Source organism: Dermacentor silvarum, chromosome 7, assembly GCF_013339745.2.
Source record: "Dermacentor silvarum isolate Dsil-2018 chromosome 7, BIME_Dsil_1.4, whole genome shotgun sequence".
Classification (NCBI taxonomy): domain Eukaryota; kingdom Metazoa; phylum Arthropoda; class Arachnida; order Ixodida; family Ixodidae; genus Dermacentor; species Dermacentor silvarum.
Window position 1 is genome coordinate 53,141,666 of NC_051160.1, and position 19,881 is coordinate 53,161,546.

The 19,881-nt window shown below is 46.1% G+C and overlaps 1 protein-coding gene across 23 annotated transcripts in view; it reads left to right on the forward strand.

The window, feature by feature from the left end:
- The window catches only part of LOC119458857 (endochitinase-like), a 45,100-nt gene that overhangs the window by 643 nt on the left and 24,576 nt on the right, over positions 1-19,881 (forward strand). For 17 of the 23 annotated variants that reach the window (XM_037720720.2, XM_049670654.1, XM_049670655.1 and 14 more), the window contains exons 3-11: positions 2,377-2,571; positions 3,604-3,669; positions 3,770-4,038; positions 4,788-4,897; positions 6,149-6,242; positions 7,996-8,175; positions 11,358-11,477; positions 14,911-15,220; positions 18,247-18,453. In XM_037720720.2, the coding sequence (XP_037576648.1) occupies positions 2,377-2,571; positions 3,604-3,669; positions 3,770-4,038; positions 4,788-4,897; positions 6,149-6,242; positions 7,996-8,175; positions 11,358-11,477; positions 14,911-15,220; positions 18,247-18,453 (1,551 nt within the window). The remainder of the gene's footprint in view (positions 1-2,376; positions 2,572-3,603; positions 3,670-3,769; positions 4,039-4,787; positions 4,898-6,148; positions 6,243-7,995; positions 8,176-11,357; positions 11,478-14,910; positions 15,221-18,246; positions 18,454-19,881) is intronic. The other 6 variants (XM_049670657.1, XM_049670674.1, XM_049670665.1 and 3 more) reach the window with 2 other exon arrangements.

Here is a 19,881-nt window from a genome sequence, read left to right on the forward strand (position 1 = left end):
ACAATATATGACCATGTTTTCGTCACCACGCACTTGAAACCCGCAGGTGCCTTTCGTATATTGTAATCAGAACTTTGGAGTGAAGGCTACTCAAGACATTGCTGCAGTCCTTGAGGCCAACATGACTGCACGAACAACTGTGTCCTGAAGTGGTGTTCGTTGTTCTAAAAGTGATACTGCGCTGTGATAATCTGCGGTGATATTGACCAGCCGTGATCGTGTGTCTGTGTTCCCTGCCTCTCTCTCTCTCACTACGTTCTTCTTAACTTCCTACCTCCCTCTCCCCCGTTCCCTAGTTTAGGGTAGCAAACCAGATTTTCCGCTCTGGTTAACTCCCTGCCTTTTGCCTTCTGTCTCTGTATTCTGTCTATGTATTTTCTGTGAAGCACAGGCTTCTTAAATTTTCTTATCGATACATTAGCAATATAGTACACCATCGCAGCCAGCTTATTTTACGTCCACTACGGGCGGGACGGAGGCCTTTCCTGACGATCTCTAACTCTGCTTAGCGTCAGGTGGTTTCATTCTAAACCTGCTAATCTCCTAATATCTTCACATCACCTTTTCCTCGCTTTTTTTTCTTACTCTAATAGACCACTATTTACCTGCTCTACATATTACGTCACCTGGTAAACTAATTTCTTCCTCTTAAGTTCCACTAGACTATCCGCTAAACGCGTTTGCTAGCTCATCCACACCTCCGGCTCCTTGTCTCCTAATGTTAAGCCTACCGTGTTCCACTACGTCGCCAATTGCGCTCTGCTTAGCTTCCTCTGAAGCTTCTTTGTTGCCATGGCGACCAAGTTTCTGTGTAGTTTTCGTCTCACACTGACAGGTAGGATGTATTGATGTTACACTTCCTTTTTTTTTTAAGTGATGATGGTCTGCTAGTCATAACGTTGGGAGTACCTGCCATGTGAGCTCCCACCGTTTTTATTCGTCTGGAATTTTGTTTCCCATGGTACTGCTTTCCCAGTGACCATTTGGTCTAGATAAGTGAACTCTTAACAGCTTTTAGAAGCTGACTACCGTGAACTTTAATTATCTTGCCAGGCTATATAGAGCCTTAGAGTATTCTACATACGTTTCATCAAACTTACTCTTACATTTCGCTGGTTGGAACCTTCAATAATTTATTATACCTAATCTTTAGCGCTGCTGAACAGGACGACGCCATCTGCAACCGAAGGTTGTTGAAATGGCTCCAATTGATTAATACACTTGATTCTTCTTACTCTAACTGCTTCTTCCAAGCGCTGCATGCTTGGATGAAGCATTCAAGCTGTTAGGTTAGTTTATGTATCCAGGCATTGTATAGATGCGCCGTGATGCCTGATACCCTCCTTCATTGGGGACTTTATCCACTTTTTTGTGTAGAATTATGATGACTGCGGAATCTTCCTACATGTATCCTAAGATATTCTTTCTCTACTCCTTTTATATGGCTCCATGACTGCGTTTATCTGTAATTAATCGAACGCTTTTTTGTATACTGCGTAGGTCATATATGGGCGTTGGCTATATTCTGCACGCTTCTCAATTACCTGATGGATGACATGAATGTGATCTATTGTTGAATATGCCTTTCTACATGCCACTTTGTTTTCGAGCAGCTTGCCCTCCTACATAGATGTGTATTTAAACAAATGTGTTCTAAATTGCACTTACAAATTCGAACTGCAAAAAGTCACATGAATATGTCTTTACAACAAGAACAATCGCACTTTTAAGATACTGCTCCTGAAGGTATTGCTCAGTGCTGAGCTTACAACTCTTCCAAGCTACACCACATTCCGCTTATTATTTATTTCCTGTTGCTTAAGCAACACTAATTTTCGCCAACTCACTCGTGTTCGTGCTACAATTATGCTCTAAAATTTCAGTGCAGATAAGATTTTTTTTTACATTATGTTTGTAACCTGAGTGCATCTTGCATTTACCCCTTTACTATCTTAGTTTGCTACCAACTTCTCATGACGACGTAAGCCCTAGCTAAAACTGTATAATCAGAAGCCATTGTACTTAAACATGCTAATTAACTGCCTTTTTTTTCTTTATTTCGTCTGCTGTAACCGACTCGCCTCTTTAATTCCTTTGGCCTTGAGAGTAATAATAAAAAATCAATAAAAATAATTGAAACCACTCTTCCGGCATGCAAGTCTGCAAGTCTGAGAGGTTGCATGCCAAATCCGTGCAAGGTGTAGGTGTAAACATTGCTATAGTTTCCTTGCATTGCGGCGCTACCCTGCGACACTGCCATCTCACAGCGCCAAAGTGCTGTCCGATAGTACCTGCCAATGTCTATAGCACAAGCCTGCCACACGATTAGACGAGTTCGTGCAACACTGTCTAAATTCACTGTGCTCTCTGTTTCAGCCGCTGCGACGGCTCAGAAGCCCAACTTCTACACCTTCTGCTTCTGGGACGGCTTCTCCCGTTGGCGGCCTGAGCCTTACAAATCCACCGTTCGCGACATCCCCGCCGAACTCTGCAACGCAGTCGTCTACTCACACGTGACCGTCAACGAAAAGAATGGCTGGATCAAGCTCACCGATAAGGAGCTCACGCTCGGTGCACGCGAATTACTTGTTTCTCTTCGTGGCCACTCGCTTGTCGACTCCTTTTTACAAAAAAAAATATCACGCAGGTCCAATGCACATGTTGGAACCCATGCGAAGCGAAGCTTCCGTCAAGATCTTTATGAACTTAAACTTACAGCGCAAACACCTAAGACGAACTACAAAAGAAAGATACGACACGCACTGCCGCTTTGTGTGTCGTATCTTCCTTTTGTAGTTCGTCTTTGGTGTTTGCGCTGTAAGTTTAAGCTCAAAATTATGCACCAACAGGTCCAATTGAAGTTTTACTGAAGCTCTTTATGACCACGTTCGCAGTGTGAGTCGTCTACGCAGCTATGTTGTCCACGAGGACGAAGGCGATGACGCTTATCGAGGGAGTAATGGTGACGGTAGTTGTGTGCACAGGGAACTACCACCCATATTTTGCTACAATTAAAGATTACCTGCTCCCCATGTCACATTATCACACGCCCATTCTACAGAAATGGTCCAGAATGGGCATACACCCAGTGCCTTCTACCGAATGGCTAAATCAAAGAAAATCAAGTAAACTAAAGAATATGCCGAATATAATGCGCTATTCTAATACGTAGACTGGCTTTAGAGATACCCATGATCCGACAACACGTGGTCCGGGTTTTCTTTTGGAACTTATCTTTTATTAAGCGGAAAAGAGTTGCGCTGACTTGCACTATGCCGTCGATCTGCATACGTCGTTACAGTATAAGCCCGTTCGCTGGTACGAGGATTCACTAAAATTCTTAAGAATTTGGGCCAAGATAATCTGGCAATATTCAAATGACTATACAGTCCCGCTGCATTACTGTAGACAAAGTCAGTTTAATAAGTGGTAGATAATACACGTAACTATCAAAAGAGCTAAGAATAAGCAAGAGAAAAAGCCTGTGATTCTTTCATTTTCCTCCTGACGCAAGGTTTCCATTAAAATTTTCCGCCTCATTCGTTTTACGGAATACGCTTAGACCTACTGCGGCTTATTTTATTTATTTATTTTTTCACTCAGATCCGGAGGCAAAATCGGATGCCAATTCCTTCTTCTACAACCCTATCTGGCTTCTGCCACCGCACAGTAAGTAGCCAACTTGCTTAACACAGCGTCCTGTGCATTATTGCCTTTACCAATGTTTCATACTTATCAAGGCTCTTCCTTCCACCTTGCGCATTGAAAGGAGTCTTCGCCCAGCTTAGGGGCCTCAAAGATCGCAACCCAAAGCTGAAGCTGCTTCTTGCTGTGGGCGGCCCTCACGACCCAGTGGAAAAGTACTGGCAGCTCTTTCCAGAAGTGCACCTCTGGAAGGACATGACGGAGAGCCTGGCGCAGTGGCTCAATACGTACGACTTCGATGGCGTCGTCCTAGACTTCTTTTCGGGGTCCGCGTCGCTTCAGGATTCGACCCGCAGTTGGGACAACGCCCGCTACATCCATCCATTCGTTAGGGTGAGAGCGCTTCACCCTATATGGGATGCATATCAGTAGCCCACAGAGTTTCATGGACAGTTTGGTAAAGCACAGAGCGGCAGAGAGCTGTGTGCCTCATATCGAGTTTGTGCACATAATCACTGCACTCTTCCTATTCTTATTCTGCATATTCTCTCTCTTCTCTTTTCTCCTCCCCACCTCAGCTACCCCTGTGCGGAATAGCTCAATGGAGAAAGAAAAGAAAAGAGTTTCTACAACTGAGATCGCCGGTTTCCTCTTATTTAAAATTTTGCCTCGCTCAATTATGAACACTCAAGAGGGAGAGCAGGGATGGAAGTGGTTGTATGGAGGCCTAACCAATCCATGCCATTACTCTCGCAACACCCTCGCTCACCGCCACATGCGATTCGCCCCCCTGTACCATTTGAAGGCAAGCAGCAAATGGTACAGTAGTAGGAAATTATTTCATTATTTGAAACAGCAATACACAAGATATTAAATTCAAACTTGCCCCTATCTTTTTAAACAGCGCTTTAAAAAGACGAAGCTCGTGCTACAACCGCCCCTGAATAAGGACAATTATATCTCGAAGCATCTCTTCGCGCGTCTCGAATGTAATGATTGAAATAAAACATATAATAGAGAGACTGAACCTATGGGCGCTAGGCTTACTCAAGGCAAGCTGTTACAGTGAAAACAGTGAAAACAGTGAAGGATCGGAAGAAAGCGTACTTACTAGGTCATGTCGCTCCCTTTCGGACATGCAGCAAATCAACTACGGTCTGACAGAGCATCGCAAGAACTGGACTATCACGTTCACGCTACCAGTTTTTGACAGCACCACTCACCACCTGTTCGACATCGAGAAGCTGACGCAGTGAGTATTCAGAAATGCACATTCGTATAAGACCAATGCCAAAATACTTGAAATCAGACGCAGCAGGGCGGGAACACGAATGTTCGCCAGATGCCTTCCTTTGTATGTGTCTGCGTGCGTGCGTGCGTGCGTGCGTGTGTGTGTGTGTGTGTGTGTGTGTGTGTGTGTGTGTGTGTGTGTGTGTGTGTGTGTGTGTGTGTGTGTGTGTGTGTGTGTGCGTGTGTGCGTGCGTGCGTGCGTGCGTGCGTGTCCGTGTGCGTGCGTGCGTGCGTGCGTGTCCGTGTGCGTGCGTGCGTGCGTGCTTGCGTGCGTGCGTGCGTGCGTGCGTGCGTGCGTGCGTGCGTGCGTGCGTGCGTGCGTGCGTGCGTGCGTGCGTGCGTGCGTGCGTGCGTGCGTGCGTGCGTGCGTGCTGCTAGATGGGCGTATAGCCATGCAATGCCATCAGGCCAGCAGTGTACTCTACATAAGGCACATATCGCCTAAGTTCAGTCCGTGGATGTGTATATAAATATGCCTTGGTATATTGCGCGAAGCTGTATAAATTACACCGTTTCCTTGCAGTGAGAAGCACTTTCATACTTTTTATCAGCCGGTGGCAGAAAAAGCCGAAATGAAGGTTCTCACACAAAGAAGTGTTCATAAAGTTTTTATAGTTCATGGATCCTTAGCCATACCAAGCTCCAGCAAGACAGTTTTATACAAACACGTCGCTAAGCCCGGTGGTTCCCTAGATGTCCTTGCTGTTTATTACTAGAAACCAATACATGAATCGCTGCCTCAGAGACAGCTATAGCTGTAGCCTTTCTATAGAAAGTAATCTGCTCGAGATTCGGGGCTGACAGCTGCGCCCGCTACATTTTCTTTGGCACTTCTCCCGAAAGCGCCGCAAAATTTCTAGAGATCAAACGACTTTTTTTTTCATTATAGCCGCAGTGCCAACGCTTCGAGCATTGCTGTTAAATTTATTCGTGATAGCTGATTTATCCTTACTTCACAACGTGACCTCCTTCCGGTAGCGAAAGTTTTGCACTTTTCCCAAGGCTACTCAATCAGAATTTTTGCACCTGACATTTCCTTTTCCTTGATGCCATTTTTTCTGGTGTTGGTCATAGTACAACTTAGAAGCTGGATATTTCATTGCAATATAGTTTTACGATTTTTAGACGCAAATCTTCCAGCAGAAGAGCACCGGCGTACTTCCAAAACATGAACTTAATTCTTGTTTTCTTCTCGTCTCCTTTTTCTTCTCAGAGAAGTCAACTTTTTCTTGGTTAAAACAAGTGACTGCCTGGAATTTCCAAAGGGAGCATTTTTAAATGTAACAAGGACCATGGACATGACAGATGCAAGTATACGTAGCCTTTCTATTCTTTGTTCAACCTCGGAAACATTGTTCTGGTCATCAGCGCTGTATAATGGCGCATAGTTCGCTAACTGCCTGCTCGCTTTTACAGCCTGGTGTATGTCACCTGATAGCACCTCGGTGCGTCGTGCCTAAATGTCTATGATTAAGTGCTGTATGTCCGACTAAACTGGTGTTTACGCTTGCAACAGGGTTGTGCGTGAAATCTTAGAAACTAAGAGTTCGTTAGAACAGCATTCTTTTTGACCAGTCGGCGAGGCATATTTGGCAACGATGTAGTGATGCGAACTCACAGCGATGTACCAGCATTCGTATACCAATTCTCATTCTTAAATGCACTGCATTCGTGAAAGACTATAAGCATATCACTTCTTTGCCAATGCGGACAGTGTATTTAGTAAACGTACAGCAGCGTAACTCAGGTGGCCTCTCCGGCTGAAGGTTTGCCAAGGGGGATCGACAAAAGATGACCAAGAGACACGCCCCAAGTGCTCGGCCCCTGTGACAAACTCGGATGCTCGACACCTGCATTGTGTGTGTCCTGGAAAGCGGGTGATCAGAATGAAGAATTTAAGGAAGGCTGTACTTTTGAAAGCAAACCTATCTGAAAACTACGACCGTTGGGTCATGGACAATATATGTGCAAAAAACTGCTGTAGTTCTGGCACGATGCAGAGTTGGAGGCTTTTATTTAGCTTTCTTTTATTATTCATGCTTTGCAGCAAATCCTCCCGCATCAAAAAAAATCATCCCTAAAAGTCTTCTAACAGTGCCGTTTTTAGCCGACAGCTTTCCATAGTAGGGTTCGGGCAGGGATGAGAATGTAGTAAGTTTGCAGCGCCATCTATGCCAGGCGTTCTCAAGTACGTCCAAGAAGGTCCGCGAGCAGCGCAATGAAGACACTCCTTTGGCGAGCATCACAGATAAGCGATCCAGGCGTCTGTAGAGTAATTTGCGACGACCTGCATCAAGTCGCTTCCTACACTCGATTGACATTACAGCGAGAGCAGTCAGAATTTTTTTTCGAAGGAATATAACAGCCACCCGCGTTTCGGGTAAGCAACATAAGATTGGTGATCATGCGACGTGGCTGTAGGTTTTGATACAACATTCATTCAGCGTTACAATCCCGCTCCAAAACGTCATTTCTTCTTTAAAAATGAAGAAATAAATGTGCTCAACGGGGTCACTAAATCGCCGTTCTATATACTGCGGGCCCATGACAGCAAAAAGTTTGACAAACACTGAACTAATACGCACTGCAACAAACATCTCGAAGGGCGAACACAAGTATGTAGCTGCACCCCATAGAGAATGACGTTCACTATATTTATCGCATGTTGTCCTTGAAATTTACATACAGCAAACATTCACTCTTTGTGTAATTCTCTCACAAACTTCGACAGTTTCCACAATCCAGCACTATGCAATAGCATTTACGTATAGCGAAATTAATTTACTGTTTCATGCTAGCTAATGGCACCTAATCTGTTGACTAAGTTGACACCAAAGCAAAAAAAAACGTGCACGAGAGTTGTAAGCAGACGCTGTGAAAGAGGAGAGCCACGATGTACCGGTTATGATAAAAAGCAGCATGGCGACAGTATAGTATGTATTTCATCGTGCAGTTATACTATAATCGATTCTTACATTGTAACATAGTATTACATGCTGCTCTTAACACGTATCGCAGTGACAAATCCTGAAAGGCAGCATGTTGCCCTTCGTCTTGCAGATTGACAGGGCGGAGCTCATAGTAGAGAAAGGTGCCCCACGCCAGCGAATAGTGCTTGACATTCCGCTGTCCGGTCGAACATACACTGCGGTGGCTGCGACCTCCTCCGGCGTTCACACCGTATTCCCGGGTCACAGTGGGCCCTACACGAAGCTACAGGGTTTTCTCGCATTTTTCGAGGTAAGTCTGCAGAGTATCACACACATCGAGTGGGTAATGACACTCTGCAGTTTTCACTCTACAAATCGAATGAATGTTGTCACAGTGCTGAGCAGTGTGACAACTACGACGATTACAAATGTTGTGAAGTGTACGACGCAGACTTTCTAGGCAGAGCAATCGGCCATCCTGTTTTCTTCATGAAACTTTGTATATAATCTCAACATTTTTATGTATCTCCCTACCTGCCACATATACTACTTTTCTTACCATGAGGAGGTTACTACGAAGGAAAGCTGCTGCGGCGAGCATTCTCGTTAACTGACAGCGACAGTGTGTTTACGGCACTGTTAACAGGCTTCCTGTGTTCAACGAAAATAAAATACTTAAGGTAAACTATTTATCGAACTCAGACAACTGTGGAATCTAGAAGGATTTCACAGCTACCTTGGTTCTCCACAAGAAAAGTAGAAAGTTACCTATCAAGAAAGGGGTCAGACAAGGAGACACCAGAAGTTCTCAAGCTCTAAGACTGGGAAGGCTTAGGAGTGAGGATCAATGGCGAATATCTCAGCAACATTCGGTTTGCAGATGACATTGGGCTATTCAGCAACAATGGGGACAAATTACAACAAATGATTGAGGACCCTAAGCGAGAAAGTGTAAGAGTGGGGTTGAAGATTATTATTCAGAAGACAAATATAATGTTGAATAGCCTCGCAAAGGAACAAGAATTCAGGATCGCCTGTCAGCCTCTGGAGTCTGCAAAGGAGTACGTTTATCTACGTCAATTATTCACAGGGGACCCGGATCATGAGAAGAAAACTTACAGAAGAATAAAATTGGGTTGGAATGCATACGGTAGGCATTGCCAAATCCTGACTGGCAGATTACCACTGTCATTGAAACGAAAAGTGTACAATCATTGCCTTCTTCCAGTGCTAACATATGGGGCAGAAACTTGGAGGTTAACAAAGAAGCTCGAGAACAAGTTAAGGACGGCATAAAGAGCGATGTAGCGAAAATGGTAGGCCTAACGTTAAGAGACAGGAAGAGAGCGGTGTGGATCACTGAGCAAACGGGGATAGCCGATATTCTAGTTGACATTAGGAGGAAAAAATGTAGCTGGGCAGGCCATGTAATGCGTAGGATGGATAACCGGTGGACCATTAGAGTTACAGAATGGATACCAAGAGAAAGGAAGCGCAGTCGAGGACGGCAGAAAACTAGGTGGGGTGATGAAGTTAGGAAATCTGCAGGAGCTAATTGCAGTCAGCTAGCGCAAGACAGGGGAAATTGGAGATCGCAGGAAGAGGCCTTCGTCCTGCAGTGGACATAAATATTGGCTGATGATGATGATAATGACTTATCCAACTAAGATTTACAATTGGCGTTAAAAACTGAAGAAAGAAACAAAGGTAAAGTGTTGAAAGTGTTAGTACAATCCATGATAGTACAATCCGTGATAGCGCAACCATCAGTAGTAATGGTTGCTCGCATAAAAAAAGAGAACGCTGCATTATGTTTCATCAGACCGATTATTTAGGCATGTACAGAAAGCGCGCGTATTTATCAAGGCCCAGATTCACAAAAAAATAACGTTCAGTGAGTACGCCTTGCCATTGGTCGTCCGCTTTCACTAATATTATGTCCAGTAACACGGTTGTCTAAAACTTGCTGTTATGAATAATTCTAGCCTAAGGTGTCTTTGTGAATGCGGGCCCAGGGCCCTCTTTAAAAAAGCTTCTGTTATATGTAAGTGTCGTACGCAATTGTCCGACACCACACCAATCGTCTCATTATTGAGACGATTGCCGTCATTAATAGCAAACGACCGAGAACCGGCCAGTAAGGAGATGCTGTTGAGTAGGACCTAAGTAAAATGTATATTGTGGATGCGGGCCTTTGAACCTTGCTACGTCTGTAGTATCTATGTAATCAGAGCCAACTTCCAGGTCGTGGCAAAATTTAGCTAGAGTACTGAAACAGCGCCAACATTCACAGAACTTAAGTTTCGTGAACGTGTTTTCTCATCGGCTGCCGCTCGAGCGAGAGTGATAACAAGATCACCGAAGCGAAGGCCAGTCACGAAAGCATATCGTGTGTCCCAGTTAACGCTAGTCAGGCTTTTCAACGAAAACAAATATAAAAAGAAAAAACACGATGCAAGATACAATTATAAAACCTATGTGATCGGTCGGCACAGGTCTGACGACCGAACGCCGTAGGTTTTAAAATCCTATACTGAACCATATATTTTTTAGATCTTCTTTTCCGTTGAACAGCTTGGCTAACGTTCGCCAAGACACCCCTATGCGTATATATATGCGCTTCCTTAAGGAAATTGTAATGAATGCGAGCTTTCTTAATTTCTTGCTGAGACTACTTCAACGTTTATATTTGAAGGAGTGTACCCCGTTGGCCTCAAAAAGCAGCACAAACTTTTTCAAAGCCCTTAATCTTTTGAAAAAAAAAATGAGAAAAACAGTTTTCGACTATAGCACGATCGTGTGGGTGCCCGTGTCACCATTCCATTCACATTTACTGCGCTTGTTATGCCTGTGACGTGAGCATAGCACCGGTCGGTGAGCCTTTGTCTATAAATGCAATTGCGGAGAGTTTTGAAGGCTTTCGTTTTGCAATAGGCACGAAAGGAAGCGTTTCACCTACAAATTCAATGCAGCGGCCAAGTTGAATGCAGCGTCATCCGACCCAGAAACCGCAATTTCCTTTGCACTTCACTCAAAACCATGACAAGCAATTTCTTTTCTCTGAGGGGAGAAATATATTTACTATATTTTGAGACACGCGCTGCCGTAGCCACGTCGGATATGTCTGTCGTAGCGACAAGTATTTTTACTGCTCAATCACAGTCCTTGTGTCACAACGAAGCGAATTTCTTCCTAATGGCATTGATTTTTATTGTACTCCTCTCGTCTTCTTACGACAGAGCCTGCCCGAAACTATGCTTTCAACAGTGCGGAAAGTTGGGCTTGATGGTGGTTTGTTGCCGGAACACGAAACGGGCAGGAGCACAGTGTGCGTCAACGCGTGTCCATCTCGTGTTCCCGCACTGTACATACAGTCTGTCTTCGCCACAATGCGTAGGAGATTGTGACATACATTTTCGCCGAACATCGAGACATTCACTGTCATAGCCTTTACACAGATCACTTTTCCGGTTCATGATTCCGCGAACGCAGTTGTGCAGCCACATCAAGAATGGCTGGAAGCGAGAACGCTTCGGTGAAGAGGCCTGCTCGTTCCTCAAGCAGGCGGACGAGTACGTGGCCTACGAAGATGATGACAGCATACGCCGCAAGGTAAGCCGTGCCCTACCATGTCTGGTGGCCATTCGCGACCATACCACGACGCATTCGTAGTATAAAGTGCTTTCATTTCTTTGTACCTTTTTCTTTATTTTTAAGCAAATGTTTACTTGCCTACCACCCCGTGAGGTCTGGCGGGGATGAGTCGATCGGCCGGATTCTTGCCGAGTAGATTCAGCGGGAACTTAAGAAAAGTTGTCCTTTTATTTTTAAAAAGTAACACGTCTTCTATGGTGGATCTTGAACGAAAGTCTCCGGGCACAATAGCGCGATGCTCTGCTGCGCGAGACCCGAGGAAAGACCTCACCGAGTCACTTATTGTGTGAGGCCGTTTCGCCTTGCCAGTTTTCTCTTACATCGATTGCCACAGTGAGCGAGGTCTGAATGATTTTCTAAAAATAATCAATGCCTTGGTATATCTGTCAGCTCGTCTTTCCATAGAGATTTTCTGCACACTCAAATGCATTCTGGTGTATGGCTCAAAAGTGCTGCAGTCTCTTCTGTCGGCTTCGGAGACTTTGGGACAGTAGCTCTCGAATAGCTGCGTGATGCAGGGGCTGGAGCCCTCACGACCACTGAATAGTATATTTAGCCGTGTTGTGCTAGCAGAGAAGTAACTATTACCGGTGACAAAGTTATAGTTCGCGTATGGTGCCAATACATGCCGCATCCACAGCGTAATCACTAGGCTAGCGACGATGTGCTCATAAGAGCATCACTCGGTAAAGGTCCTTTTCGACAATGAGATGTAGAAGGCTTGTTGGGTCCTTATCTGGATGGCGAGCGCATCTTACCGCCTGAAGGTGCATCATACCCACCGCTAATGGAGTCGGTGCGACTACCCGCGTTATCTGAAGAGATTGCGGAGGATGAAACGGGGTCAAATGCCCTTCGCTGTCGCGCAACTACAGTACATCGACGCAGAGGGAGAACAAGACAGACGCAAAGCGCCAACTTCGAACAACAGCTAGTTGGAAGTTAACTACTAGTTGAACTACACCGAAAGGCCTTCATGAGGACGTACCGATATGCCCAAATCTCAAGAAATGATCGGGGTTAGAGAAGCACTACCATGATGGTTGTTCGCTCGGATGCCAGCCTCTTGAAACGGAAACCGTCTAACAGGTGTTTCGAGCGAACAGCGTGGGTTCACCAGTGGGACCCAACCTGGACCGTTGCATCCACGCCTGGATCACCGGTGCGTCCAGAGGTGCTGTATGGTGGAACCTGCATGGAGAGCCACTTCTTTGTTCGCAATATAAACTCCTTGACTAAGCAATACAAAAAGCCACTACCTACTTACATCAAAGATTGTGCACGGGCAGGTGACTCGGCCGTGTTAAGTTTTCTGGAATCCGAATGTCTTGCGTTCAGTGAGATAACAGACGTAAGGTAATTATGAACAGGCTTTACAAATATTGTGACATTTTGGGAAGAAAGCTTCATTCTGCAATATAAAAAAACGCATTAACAAAGAGTAGCCATAGGTAACTCGTGAAATAATCCAACTAAAACTGAAAGTAAAATGACGGCTGAAAAGGGGATAACAACACTGGTTCTGAAAATCTTATCATTACCTTACAGCAGAGGATTGCATGAGCTAACTGACGTGTTTTTTTTTTACACTAAATTACTTTCACTTATGGCGCACAGCCCTGAAAAATTTTGGCGATATTTGTCAGATGAATGGGCAACCATCTTGCAAATCAGAACTTCGAACCAAGTTATCAATGAAACCGTGCCATCGATTATCAGTCGAATAAATATTTCAAACTGGTTTTACAAAATGTCCTTCAAATGCTGTGCGAACATCTGCTTCGAAGATTCCCACGGCAGAGTTAACCGTAAGTGAAGAGGGCATACTTTCTCTTTTGCAAAAACTTTATTTGAAAAATTCCACTGGCCCCGATTACATCACTGACTCATTCTTAAGTCGATATGCAGTTTGGGTATCTAAGTACTTGCGTAATATATTCAAAAGCTTGCTTGGAACGTGAGTGTTGCCAGAGGATTGGCAATGTGCGAAGAAAATCCTAATACACAAATCGGGCTCGAAACTAGATTTAAACAATTACCACCCTGTGTCTTAACGAGCTCATGCTGTAAAATAACACATATTCTTAAAGGCCATAAAAACTCACTTAGAAGTTAAATAACTGAAAGTGAACACCATGGTTTTATATCAGGTCATTCAACTATAACTCAAATCGCTGAAATAAAAAATGGCATGGCTAATGCAATTAATGATGATGGCCAGTTAGACACAATTTCTTTTTACATTTCTCCAAAGCATTAGATGTAGTTTTACATGAGGATTTAATTACAAAACTATCAGCTTTGGGTATTCAAAGTAAAATAATATTATACATTTCTAGCTTTCTAAAAAACGAATACAAAGTGTGGCGATCGACAAATTTACCTCGCAACAACTTAATGTTTATTCCGGAGTGCCTCAAGGGTCAATTCTAGCCCCCCTCTTATTCATAAATTATATTATGACCTCCAGTTCTCTGTTAAAGATCACGCTCATGTGTGACTCCTTGCAAACGACTGTGTTGTTATACAGCCTTACGTAACACAGGCAATGAACTAAATCTTAATGAATCACTGCAGTCAATCTCGTCTTGGTGTAACACTTGTGGTATGAAATTAAATACGTGAAAAGCCCATTGCATATCATTTACCAATAAGAAAACGGTTCTTAAATTTATATATAGCCTTCGAAGCACCGAAATTAACAAAAATGATCAGATGAAATATTTGGGTCTTAACCTCATATCTAATCTTAATTGTACTCTCCATATTTAAACCATATGTCAGAAAGCTGAAGGCAAACTGTCTTCCTTGAAAAATGAAATTGCGCAAAGCTCCTGTCCATGTCAAACGAAATGCCTACAAAGCACTAGTCAGGGCAAGCTTAGAGTGCGGTGATTTATTCTTGAGTCCATATCAAAAACAATTAATCAGTAAAGTAGAAGCCATGCAAAATGAGCCATCAGATTTGCATACCAAGACTACTCCAAGGTAGTCTACTGCTTCGGATTTGCTTACGAGGGCAAACTTGAAACCACGTTCTCAAGGAAAAATTATTTCTAGACTAAATATACTGACCTCTTATACCATGGTAACATAAAAATTCCGAGAACTCTTTACCTGCATGAACATTTTAAGCTCTCATCGAGACTGAATCATTGCAAAGCATTTCGTCAACCATGAAGTTGTACTAACGCCCACAATTACTACTGTTTTACATCTGTTGTCACTCATTGGAATAATATACCAAATATCGCGGGTTCGGTGTGGTACTTCACGATCGTATTGCAAATTTTGAGTGAATATCAAACTGCACCCGAGCTTGTAATTCCGCATTACTTTTCTTACACGAGTACGCGTTCGTTATATGAAATACTGGTATTTTCTTTTGAAGGCGAGAATGGTAATGGGACGCCAGTACCGCGGAGCCGCGGTCAGGTCTGTGGACCTCGGCGACTACACCGGAAGCTGCGAGCAGAAGTCGCATCTCCTGAAGGCGCTTCGTTCAACCTTGGACATCACCGATTACTACGTGCACTTCTACTACGACCCACCGAACACGACTTGGTGGGAGGAGGTGCAACGACAGAGAAAAAATGCCACCACTGAGCCACCACCCGTCGCGAAGCATTCGACGGCAACAGCTGCGACCGCTGGACCAACCACGCAAGCGGCGTCAACAACGGAATCGCTCATGTCACGAGGTACACCAGAAATTCCGAGCATAATGAGGATTATTATTTTTATTGGCATCCCCTTTGAGACGGGGCGACGACCATTAGTAATCTAGCCTGCTTGTTCTAAACTGCTTTTAATACATGTGTTGCCATCTAGCATTTTACCTACATCTCCTTGATCTTTAAACGCGATTAGCATTCTTGGGATGCCTTCACGCACTCTTCAGGTGTTTATGTGTATTTCTGCTGTCCGTCCGTCCGTCCGTCCGTGCGTCTGTCTGTCTGTCTGTCTGTCTGTCTGTCTGTCTGTCTGTCTGTCTGTCTGTCTGTCTGTCTGTCCGTCCGTCCGTCCGTCCGTCCGTCCGTCCGTCCGTCCGTCCGTCCGTCCGTCCGTCCGTCCGTCCGTCCGTCCGTCCGTCCGTCCGTCCGTCCGTCCGTCCGTCCGTCGGTCGGTCGGTCGGTCGGTCGGTCGGTCGGTCGGTCGGTCGGTCGGTCGGTCGGTCGGTCGGTCGGTCCATCCAGAGGGCCCGCGACATGGCCGTGGAGTTTAACCTCCCCGTCCCGTCGTGGGAGTGGCCCACCGGTGTCACCCCCTAATGGGGGTCGAGCGCCGCCTCCGGATAATAATAAAGTTCTTTGCCTGCCTGCCTGGTCGGTCGGTCCGTCCGTCCGTCCGTCCGTCCGTCCGTCTGTCTGTCTGTCTGTCTGTCGGTCGGTCGGTCAGTAGGTCAGTCCGTCCGTCCGTCCGTCCGTCCGTCCGTCTGTCTGTCTGTCTGTCTGTCTGTCTGTCTGTCTGTCTGTCTGTCTGTCTGTCTGTCTGTCTGTCTGTCTGTCTGTCTGTCTGTCGGTCGGTCGGTCGGTCGGTCGGTCGGTCGGTCGGTCGGTCGGTCGGTCGGTCGGTCGGTCGGTCGGTCGGTCGGTCGGTCGGTCGGTCGGTCGGTCGGTCGGTCGGTCGGTCGGTCGGTCGGTCGTCGGTCGGTCGTCGGTCGGTCGGTCTGTCGTCGGTCGGTCGGTCGGTCGGTCGGTCCGTCATCGGTCAGTCCGTCCGTCCGTCCAGTCTGTCTGTCTGCCTGTCTGCAAGTCCGTCTGCCTGTCTGCAAGTCTGTCTGTCTGTCTGTCTGTCTGTCTGTCTGTCTGTCTGTCTGTCTGTCTGTCTGTCTGTCTGTCTGTCTGCAAGTCCGTCTGTCTGTCTGTCTGTCTGTCTGTCTGTCTGTCTGTCCGTCTGTCTGTCTGTCGGTCTGTCCAACTGTCTGTTTGTCTGTCCGTCAGTCCGTCTGTCCCTCTGTCTGTCTGCCTGTCTGCAAGTCCATCTGTCTGTCTGCAAGTCCATCTGCAAGTCCATCTGTCTGTCTGTCTGTCTGTCTGTCTGTCTGTCTGTCTGTCTGTCTGTCTGTCTGTCTGTCTGTCTGTCTGTCTGTCTGTCTGTCTGTCTGTGTCTGTCCGTCCGTCCGTCCGTCTGTCTGTCTGTCTGTCTGTCTGTCTGTCTGTCTGTCTGTCTGTCTGTCTGTCGGTCGGTCGGTCGGTCGGTGGGTCGGTCGGTCGGTCGGTCGGTCGGTCGGTCGGTCGGTCGGTCGGTCGGTCGGTCGGTCGGTCGGTCGGTCGGTAGGTCGGTCGGTCGGTCGGTCGGTCGGTCCGTCCGTCCGTCCGTCCGTCCGTCCGTCCGTCCGTCCGTCTGTCTGTCTGTCTGTCTGTCTGTCCGTCCGTCCGTCCGTCCGTCCGCCTGTCTGTCTGTGTGTTGGTCGGTCGGTCGGTCAGTTCGTCCGTCCGTATGTCCGTCTGTCTGTCTGTCCGTCCGTCCGTCCATCTCGTTCATTACATAACGATCGAGGGCTGGAATCCGGCAACATTGATGCCTTCAGGTAGCATATGTGCATTTATTGACCAGTTGCCATCACCCAAAACAATCACGTGCTCGTGACGCCTGGGGCAGAAAGGATGTTCCACATCCGCCACCTAGGTTTCTGAATGGTGGCGCTGGCTAACACTGAAACGGTTAGTTCTAGTAGTAAAACATAAATACGCCAGAAAGTGGATGGTAAAACGGCTCCGCGGTAGCTCAATGGTGAGAGCTTCACACGCGTAATGCGAAGACGTGGGATCGTTGCCCACCTGCAGACAGTTCTTTTTCATCCCATTTTCATTTCCATCAATTTATCATTTCTTTAATTCAATCAGTAAGCACAAGTAATATCGCCCTATGCTGTCCTTGGTGTTACTGTTTGTTGGCTTCTGAATATATATATATATATATATATATATATATATATATATTCACTCCTTTTTTTCCTCTTCATGTCAACTAGAATATCAACTAGCGCCGTTTGCTCCCTGATCCACATCGCTCGCACCCTGTCTCTTAACGTTACGCCTAACGTTTTTCGTTCCAACGCTCCCTGTGCGGTCCTTAACTTGTTCTCGAGCTTCTTTGTTAACCTCCAGTCTCTGTTGGCATGAAGAGGGGAAAATGGAGCTGGGCAGGCCATGTAATGCGTAGGATGGATAACCGTTGTACCATTATAATTACAGAATGGATACCAAGAGAAGGGAAGCGCAGTCGACGACGGCAGAAATCTAGGTGGGGTGATGAAGTTAGGAAATTTGCAGGCGCAAGTTGTAATCAGCTAGGGCAAGACAGGTAATTGGAGATCACAGGGAGAGGACTTCGTCCTGCAGGGGACATAAATATAGGCTGATGATGATACATTCACACACGCGCCACGCGCGGACTCCGCGGCGACACCAGTGGATGGCGCAGCGTGTCCGTAGAGAAAGGTGAGGGAGCATCACAGCTGCATGCACGCCTCACACCTGGTGCGTCTCTGCGGTGGTAGTACGGTTTGTCGCTAAGAGCTTCAATGCCAATAGCATTAATATCGACTTGACTTTGAGATGGGCTCTCTCGGAATATTTGAAATGTCTATATTTCACCTATGCCTGTAACGACTGCAATTCTTTCAATCTCATCCCTACGTTTTATTTCATCGATACTCTAACCGTCTCTTGCTTATCTCGACCACTTACCAGTTAATGCTTCCATCCGCTTTGAATTTCAGCGCTTCGGGAAGGTGGACGTTTTCTATGGGATTTGGTCGGAAAACAATTTGGCACTAACTCAGGGTCAAACACTCCGGGTCAAGCAGCGCCACCTACCACGCAGGCATTCATTCCGAGCGCAACGGTGGAGCATTCGACGACAACAGCTGCGACTCCTGGAGCAACCACGCAAGCGGCGTCAACAACGGATTCTCTTATGTCACGAGGTACACCAGAAATTCCGAGCATGACGGGGATTATTTTTTATTTTTTTTATTTATTTACAGAATACTTCAGGCCCGAAATAGGGCCCAAGCAGGAGGGGCAAAAGTACATAAATATATATCCAAGCAACGCGTACAAATATTAGTATATAACAACATCGTATGCACAGCAAGCAAGATCCCAGTAATTGTAAAAGCACAAAAAATATAACGAAAAGGGCACGATAATATTATTTTTATTGGCATCCCCTTTGATACAGGGCGATGAGAAACAGTAATCAAGCCTGCTTGATCTAATCTGGCTTTAATACATACATCGCAGTCTAGAATTTTAAGTACATCTCATTGATCTTTAAACGCGATTAGCATTCTTGGAACGCTTCACGCACTTTCCAGATGTCTATCTGCGTTGCTGCTATCTCTCTGTCTATCTGCCTGTCTGTGTCTCTAACCGTGTTCCCGCCAACTAGCGTCAATGGGTAGTTCGTAGTACAATTGGTAGAGCACTGGGCGACGTGTTGCTGCTGGAACCAGGTTTGAAACCAACTGTTGCAACAACATGGGTACCGTGGGTATGTGCCACTGGATATGTACCGCTCTTCATTGAACCTCTTTGACGCCAACTTGGGTCGCTATATACGTGCTGCTCCTCAGTTGCAGACAGAAAAACCGGCAGAACTCATCTCACGGTAACGGTCGGCTTAATGCGTTTAGCATTGAATCAACATAGCGACCCAACGTGTGGCCGCCGTTGAAACGAGCCGTGTGTGAGGCTTGTACTGCAGCGGGGCACCTCTTTCGGGGTGCTTTAAGCACGCTTCACGCCATCTAGCGCGGCCGCTGCGAAGTCTGCGCGTCGCCTCCGAAATGCTTGGCACACCGGTGCGTGCGAACGCTGAGAAACGTGTGGTGCTGTAAATTGTTCCCTCGCACGTCACCCACTCAGTCGCACATCCTCAATGACCCAAATTGGCGAGAGATTCGTTGAAAAGCGGCACATACCCAATGCATTTGTGGCGCAGCCTGCTACACCGTCGCGTTACTGACCATGAGAAACCCTTGTGACGAAGGTTTGATGGCCTCCAGCATCGGATTAATTTAAAGGATCTTTTTGGCATTGGAGCGAGGCACCTCTCCTGTTGCTCATACCTAGTTATCCAAGTTGGCGTCAAAGAGGTTCATTGAAGACCCACAGACCAAATGGCACATAGCCAGTGTTTCAAGTCGGCTTCAAACTGTTTTTTCGACAAGTGGCAGCTATCCGGTCCCGCGCCTACAGTGACCCAAGTCGGCATGAAAGAGGTTCGTTGAAAAGCGTCATATGTCTACACACTGCGACATGCTCAGTGACAGAAGTTCTTCCGAAGGTTATTTTCGAACCCTGTTCCCTCAGCACAGATGCTCTACCCATTCGACCATGGGCTGCACATC